The 8,324-nt window shown below is 39.2% G+C and overlaps 1 protein-coding gene across 1 annotated transcript in view; it reads right to left on the bottom strand.

The window, feature by feature from the left end:
* Nucleotides 1-411: 411 nt before the first annotated feature.
* The window catches only part of OPN5 (opsin 5), a 28,507-nt gene continuing 20,594 nt past the window's right edge, over nt 412-8,324 (bottom strand). The window contains exons 5-6 of the mRNA XM_036415216.2: nt 4,562-4,803; nt 412-475 (exon numbers count right to left, since the gene is read on the bottom strand). Of these exons, the coding sequence (XP_036271109.1) occupies nt 412-475; nt 4,562-4,803 (306 nt within the window). The remainder of the gene's footprint in view (nt 476-4,561; nt 4,804-8,324) is intronic.

The following is an 8,324-nucleotide window of genomic DNA, read 5'->3' as shown; positions in this document are numbered from 1 at the left end:
ACAGGATCCCGGTGATCACCCGCCTCCCTGAACCCCAGAAACTGCCTGCCTTAAGAAATAACAATGACGATACAATGGAATTAAATACTACCCTCATAAATAAAAAATTTAAACGTGTTTCTTCATATCTCGGACTTAACACTGTTTGGCATCACAATAGGTTTTAAAATAGTAATAAAAAGAGAATTCTAAGGAGACTCTTTCTAGAAATATTACTTAAGCAGGATCTTATCATCTAGATTCCTTTTGACCATTGGAATATTTCCCAGTAAATCCTGGCTTAAGGAGAAAGAGGAATAGTGTAGAAAATATAAAAATATAACACAGAGAAAGTGTGTTCACAATTAAACATTAACAGCAGTGAAGTGGCAGAGAAATGACAATGGTGTCCATGTGATGCTGTGTCCATCTTCATACCTCCTGATGGATTTCCAGCACAGCAGAAGTCTCCCTGACAGTGGTTATAGTGTGCAGCCTAGAGAGAGAAGAACAATGCAATTTAGTATGCATTTTATTTGCATATATACTTGCCCGTCATATCATCATTGACTACCAAGAATATTATATGCACAAAAGTTGGGTTAAAAAGATAAAAATAAGCCTTGCTGATGTGGCTCAGTTGGTTGAGCATCAATCTGTCCATTGAGAGATCTTGGGCTTTATTCCAGATCAGGGCACATACCCAGGTTGAGGGCTCTATCCCCAGCATGCAGAAGGCAGCTGATCTATGCTTCTCATCAGCGGTTCTCTTTTTATCTTTCCCTCACCCTCTCCATTCCTCTCTCTCTAAAATCAATAAAAACTTATTTTTCAAAGGTATAAAAAGTAATAATTCAATTTAGAATTCTCAAAGTAAAAGTAATCCCGTGAGTAGAGCTTTTCAAAAACATGCTATTTGTTCGTGCCACATTTCCTGTGCTCTAGTGGTTTTGCTGTCCTCTAGGGGGAAATAAAAATCACTGTACCTGTCTACCATTCAGTTGCACCCTATGACTCACCTACTGAAAGAGCATTCTTTTTGAAGACAGCATTAAACTAAGGTAGTCAGGAGAAGTATTGTATGATTGCAATAACAATGCGGAATTTAGGAATTTAGGGCTCTGTTCTTCCTTATCTTTACTAAAATCCTAGGAATGTAAAATGTTTTGTTCTTCACCAAATACCTCAAGTGTCTTTTAAACTTTAGAACTTTTCTATTCCATCTAAGATTGTCTTAGCATCTGCTTTCTGGGTCAACTGTCACTAACAATCAGTGACCATGGGTGAAAGGCTATGATCCCATGAGCTTTGCTAATGCCTTCCTTTCTAGGCTCGGGTTCACTGGCTGGCAACTGTGCCTGTAAATGAGAATCACCTGGGAGAGTTAAACAACCAAACAACTGAAGCTCAGCCCCAGTCAAGACCAGTTAAAGCCAAATCTCTGCAGGTGATATCCGGCTACAGTAATTTTTCAAAAATTTTTCAATGTCTCTTACATGCAACAAGGTGGAGAAAAAAAATTTAAAAATACAGGAGCTGTACTTGGACACCCTGAGTGTGTGGGTGAGTGAGGTGGGGAGAGGGTAAATAAATACCATTTCAAAAATGGGTCTTGGACATATTTTTCCCTTTATCAGCTTAATTTGGGGCTGGTGTGGGGGTGAGTTAACTCATATTCAACATATTAGCTCTTTTCTTTGAATCAATCTATGTCTCTAGAGCAGTGGTTCTTAACCTTTCTAATGCCATGACCCTTTAATACAGTTCCTCATGTTGTGGTGACCCCCAAGCATAAAATTATTTTCATTGCTACTTTGTTATAAATCATAATGTAAATATCTGTGTTTTCCGATGGTCTTAGGTGACCCTGCTAGTTGACCCACAGGTTGAGAATCGCTGCTGTAGAGCCTAAGATAATCAGAAAACACAGATTATTTACACTATTATGAATAACAACATCTTAGCTTAATAGCAACAAAGATAAACAGGGTTCTTTTTGTTTGTTTTTCCTTTGGAAAGTTATAAAGAAACCTCTGGTGGCCACTTCTCACCTTTCTGCCTTGGTCTGAAGCAGATCCTTCTTAGCGTACCTCCCCTGAAGATGCTTCAACCCTAGAATCTAAGGGCTCCTTCTTGCTTCAGCATGACTGTCTACTGTTTCCACTGAAAGCTGAAGCTCTGGAGTAAGGAAACAGCCCTTGACCTCCTCTGGCAAAGCAATGGCCATATTTCCTATGAATGGCTAATGGAGCAGGTGTACTGAACTGTCTCTCTCCTGGTTGATTTCTCTAAAGGTTTGTAGCCTTAAGCCACTTTCTTTCACATAACTTCCTGCCTTTCATTCTTATGTGTTAAATATGTATGTGAGTGAATGTGCAGTACACAGAGTCAATTTAAGGCAAAATTATGAGGTGGATGAAATTTGCCTTCAGCCCTTCTTGTTAAATTTCCATTTCTTTCGGAAGAAGTGCCCCATTATTTTCTCTCATAACTGCTCTATTAAAAGTATTCTCTCTACCTTATTTATAGTAGAATATTAATAGTTGATAAGGGCAAAGTGTTATTGCTTCCAAAATAGATGCATTTTGGTTTAGTATTTGATTTTTGTTTCAATTCAACAGAGAAGGCATTAAAAACCAACAATGTGTGTGTGTGAGGGGGGGGGGGGGGCAAGGGAGGAAAAGGGTTAGCAGTTGTTATTTAGCCCTTTTCACATGTACTTTGTGTAATTCTTACAATTTAGGAACATGAGTAGGACTTTCAGGTCATTCCAGTTCTGGGCTCTAAGTTGTTAATTTGCTCCAAAATTTTAGACTTATTGAAAATAGCAAAATTAAATGCTGATCTTCTACTTCTGTATTGTGCATTTCTTCCCCTGTACCATAGCAAAAATAACAACACTTTCTTTTATTTGTATTTTCATTTTATCTTTTTTCATTTGATTCTGTAACTACATGGTGAGGAAACAAAAGGTCAAAACATCGGTCACTTAAGCACAGTGAAAGAACAAGATTAAAAACCCACATCTTCTCATAGTTCTACCCCCAACCCCACTTTTGTTTCCTACTTACTTGCAGAAAATAGTTTTGAAAAATAACTAGACCTCAAGTGAGTAAGAAAAAAAGTGGGCTCAGAGAACCTGCGGCCTTCTTAATAGCCCTCACCTCAGATCATAAATTCAGGTACCTATTCCATATTCTACTGCTGAGATTGGCCCTGACTGGACACAGAAGACCATCTATAATCCTCAACTCTTTACCTACCCTGAGCCTTTAGGGAAAATGGTCCTGGATCCCCAAACTCACTTGTTCATTGTAAAGCAGAATCAGCATAGATCAATGAGAATGAATTTTGAAACCCAATAGACCTGAATTAAAATCCCTGATCTGCTACTTCCTGCCAAGGTGAACTGGGGCAGCTCACTTAACCTCAGTTTCCTTATCTGAAGAAGATAAGAGAAGGGATAACACAGGGCTCTTGTGAAAATAAAATAACCTGGCTGAGTGAAAATGCCATCTCCCTTCTCTCCTATCTTTGCCTGCCCAAATCTTATACTCTTAGCTTGTGATAGAAATGTCCCCAAATAGGAGAATCTTTTCTGTTGTGAGAACTTAATTTTGGATCAGTGCCATGTAGAACCATAGTCTTGGAGTTAAATGGGTTTGGTCCTAGATAAGGAAGAGTGATACATAATGGTTGTGCAAATGAACAGAAGCTTCATATCTTAGTTGCTCTACAATCAAAAACAGAAAACGGTAAAGGGATTAGGCAGTACACATTAGTATTGTAGTTACAGAATAGAGCATAGGAAATATAGCCAATAATATTGTGATAACCATGAATGGGGCCATGTGGGTACATGAAACATTTGGGGAGACTGCTCTGTAAAGTACATGATTTTCTAGCCATTATGCTGTACATCTGAAACTAACACTGAATAACATTAATTGTAAACTTTAATTGAAAAATAAGTAATATATATATATCATATATATATCATATATATATATCTATATATATGATATATATCTCTATATCTATATATCTATATATCTATATATATATATCTATATATCTATATATCTATATCTATCTATCTATCTATCTATCTATCTATCTATCTATCTATATGAACCAGAATCACTTTTTTCATTCTCATGTCATCATCTTCTACATATATCATTAACTGATTTCAGGAATTTTGATGAAGAAAATAAAGCCCTCCTGTACTATTCGGTTTGGCTCAGTGGATGGAAGGTCGGCCTGTGGACAGAAGGGTCCCAGGTTTGATTCCAGTCAAGGGCATGTACCTTGGTTGTGGCACATCCCCAGTGTGGGGTGTGCAGGAGGCAGCTGATTGATGTTTCTCTTTCATTGATGTTTCTAACTATATCCCTCTTCGTTCCTCTCTATAAAAATCAATAAAATATATTTTAATAAATGAAAAGAAATGAAAGCCCTTCCTACACTACTCCTAAGTGATAAGCACTAAGCCTAAGTAGAAAGCACATTGGAGTGGCTTGAACCCCATGAGATTCTGAAACCAAAGTGTATCACTCATTTCCAGCTTCTGAAATTTTACCTGAAGTTTTCCAAAGATTTCTTCTTATTTGCTCTCAAACCACGAGTTTGGCAACAGGCAAGTTTGTAATCGATGACCTGGTAGATGATGGGGTTGTACATTGCTGATGATTTTGCAAGTAGGGTTGGCACCACAGAGAGCTGTATGGGGATGGAGTCTGGCCTTCCAAAAGCTGACCACACAGAGACCACTGCATAAGGAATCCAGGCAATCAGAAAGCCAGCACAAATCAACATGGCCACCTGGTGAGAGAAGCAACAGTCAACAAAATCAAGACACATGCTGGGAATACTGGTGTGGCAGAAAGGCAGGTAGTTTAGGTATACTCAATAAAGTCTATTATCTTTCCATTTCTCCTGTCTGTAGGAACATCTGAAATGTTAGGCCAGGAGACGTTATTACAATTCTTTATTCCACTTAACCCATTTCATTTATTCTTCACTCCAGAATTTGAATATGCCCAAAGGCCCAAAGTTTAACCCTATGAACACTGTTTAACTGTGCCTACATGAATGCAGGAAATCATGCAATTTCCAGACTTCTGAGCCGACGTTGAGTTAAAAACTAGATGGAAAATATGCTCACCTTGATGAAATTTTAAATCACTCATATTTGCCTCAGGAAACTTAGAAACTCTGTCCTTATTTGAAATTCTAATATGAATCTTGTTCAGAGATTTCCATTAAATGTTATTTCTTTTGGCTCAAGTCTTTCTTACTTTTGAGGCTCAGATCATGGAAATTCACTAGCTACAAAGTAAAAGAATCACCAAGCTTGAACTAAAGTGACACAGTTGTATAAAAGAGACTTTTCCAGAAAACCCTGTTCTCTCTCACAAAAATATATTTACTTTAGAGGCCTCTTAACTTTCAGGCCAAAGAATAATTAGAAATAGTATTTAAGCCCTGAGCAGTGATTAGAGTGACAGCCTGAGTACCCAAGGGCTGTACCTGGGCTTCAGGTTCAATCCTTACCCTGGTTGGTTGCGTACAGGAAGCAACTAAATGATATGTCTCTCTCACATTGATGTTTCTCTCTCACTCTCTCACCCCTTCTTTCCACTCTCTTAAAAAATTAATGGAAAAAATATCTTCGTCTGGTGAGGATTAACAAAGAAAAAAAGAAATAGTATTTAGAATATCCTGTCTAATTTTTCACAATCTGCAATTCACTCCCTTTAGTAATGTAGTTTTAATTAATGTCCTGCAACTACCTGGCCCTATAGAATAGATCATCTCACTTTAATTCAGCAAGCTCTTTTAGAAAGTGCTTTGGGCAAGAGACACTAGCAAGTGCTGTGGAGGTACCTGTACACTTTGTGCCTGGCTGTATCCCTCTAGAACAGTGTTGGGCAAACTGAGGCTACCGAGCCACTTACGGCTCGAGAGCCCCGGTTTGCTGCTCTGTTGACTGAGTTTGCTGACCACTGGGATAGGGGCTTAATCACAAGGAACAATAACAGCCTGTAATTATTGGAATGGAGAGCCTAGGTCAGTGGTCGGCAAACTCATTAGTCAACAGAGTGGCAAACCTCAGCTAGCGAGCCGTATGTGGCTCGTGAGCCTCAGTTTGCTGACTACTGCCTAAAAAACATATAACTACAGGAGAAGGTTGTGTAGGAGTTAAGTGCCAGGAGGACAAAACTACATGCTATGGGACATACTGAGCTTCATGAGAGATGTAACATATGACCTTCACGTTGGCAAGGGGGAACAAAGAAACAGTAGTGAAGCCAGTGTGAGCAAAGGCATAGACGGGTATGTGAGAAGTTCATACAGGAATGGGTGAGTAATACATTTGGCATATGTAAAAGCAGCAAAGGAAGATAGCACTGAAAAAAGATAGGATCCATGTATGCAAGGTTTTGTATAACAAATAACTGAGCTTGCACCTAATTCCATATGCTCTGAGGCACTAGTAGGTTTTTGAGCAGGGGACATACTGAGAGTCCTGCTAAGGAAGATTAACCTGTAAAATGAAATGAGGAGGAGGAAACCAGGAGGTAGAAAGGTCATTGTTTATTCTTTCAATTGAGAAAAATAATCAAAAAGTATTATTAAGCATCTCTTGCATGTTTTGTGTTGAGGATAGAGCAATGAATGAAGCAGACACAATCTCTGCCCACATAGAATTATTACTCTTATCAGGTGTTTTTTTTTGTTTTGTTTTGTTAATTCTCACCTGGGGATATCCTTTCATTGACTATAAGAGAGAGGGGAAGGTAGGGAGAGAGACACAGAGAAAGAAACATCAATGTGAGAGAGATACACATTAATTCCACAAAGGCCCAGACCAGGGCCTAGCCTGCAACCAAGTATGTGCCCTGACCATAACAAACTTGGGACCCTTCAGTCCATGGGTCAATACTCTATCCACTGACCCAAATCCACTAGAGCTGGTTTTAATTTTATTTAAACTTGAGCTATTTCAGGTCCTCACTGAGGGAAAGTATACTAACTTCAAATTATCCTTACACTGTTACCTACTATAATAGAATATTCTTTCTGTTAGATAACTACTTAACAACATCAATAGGTCTACAATTATAAGTGAAACAACTTATAACAAAACCAACTTTACCATAGGCTAATTGATATAAATAAGAGTAAAGTTCCTACAATATCTTATCTCTTCAACAATATGACAAAATGACATTGAACAAAACATTAAATCAAGGACCTGCTATAATGGAACTATCTATAGTCAAATCAGTCTGCTGTGTAGAGGATATCTGGTTTTGTTTGTTAGATTTTATGTTCCTCTATTCAGTGTATCCTGTACCTTAGCACTGCCAGCCTCCCTTCCCACCCCTCGGCTGTTTTATGGACCAGCATCACATGACCAGGTTGACCACAGGACTGCATGCCCAGGGCTGCAGAAGCAGGAAAAGAGAAGGGCACATGACTACAAAAAGTATAATCAAACTCACCAAGGATTTCTAGGAAAAATGGACCTTCCTTTTATCTTTGAGTTCCCTAAAGCCCTGGACAGAGCTATCTGAGGCCAGGACCACTTCTTTTCCCCCTCCCCTTATTTAGAAGTAAAATAACATTCCCAACAGCAAGGTCATGAAGAATGGGTGTAGAGGATCAATAATGAGCCTCTCTCTCTCTCTCTCTCTCTCTCTCTCTCTCTCTCTCTCTCTCTCTCTCTCTCTCTCCCTCCCTCCCTCCCTCCCTCCCTCCCTCCCTTCCTCCCTCCCTCCCTCTCTCCCTTCCTCCCTCCTTCCCTACCTCTCCCTCTAAAAGTCAATAAAAATAATAATAGAAATCTAGTTGGATAAATATTTTTTACAGCAAAGTCATTTGTGTGCATGTGCATTTTAACAAGCTTTGTGGGAGCAGAGAGTGTTGCATGCAGGAACTGCCCATACCCCTCAGTTTGCTTGGCCTGCGAACAGCCTGTCAGCAGCGTGAACGAGCCCGGGAATAAGTGAGATGTGCCAAATAACAAGCAAATCTATCCTTAAGTCGCAGGTTCTAGAATTTCACCCAGAAAGTTTAAGGCTCATCTTTAAAACGGAACTGCAGCAAAACAACATCAAAACCCCCCTCAACAATATTTAATTTCACTCCATTTTGCAAATAGAAAATCTAATCCCAAGAAGATGAGTCAAGTTAACCCAGACCTCTCCTGGGTCCTGAAGCCTGTTCTGCAGCCTTGTGTTAAGGTCCTGAGCCCAAATTCTCACCTGTGCTTCACAGTTACAAACCAGGCATACCACACACGCACATACCATAACACACACACACACACACACACA

Source organism: Pipistrellus kuhlii, unplaced genomic scaffold (assembly GCF_014108245.1).
Source record: "Pipistrellus kuhlii isolate mPipKuh1 unplaced genomic scaffold, mPipKuh1.p scaffold_m20_p_5, whole genome shotgun sequence".
In the NCBI taxonomy this organism is placed as follows: Eukaryota; Metazoa; Chordata; class Mammalia; order Chiroptera; family Vespertilionidae; genus Pipistrellus; species Pipistrellus kuhlii.
The sequence above is the reverse complement of the archived record's forward strand: the minus strand, read 5'-3'. Positions and strand labels throughout refer to the sequence as shown.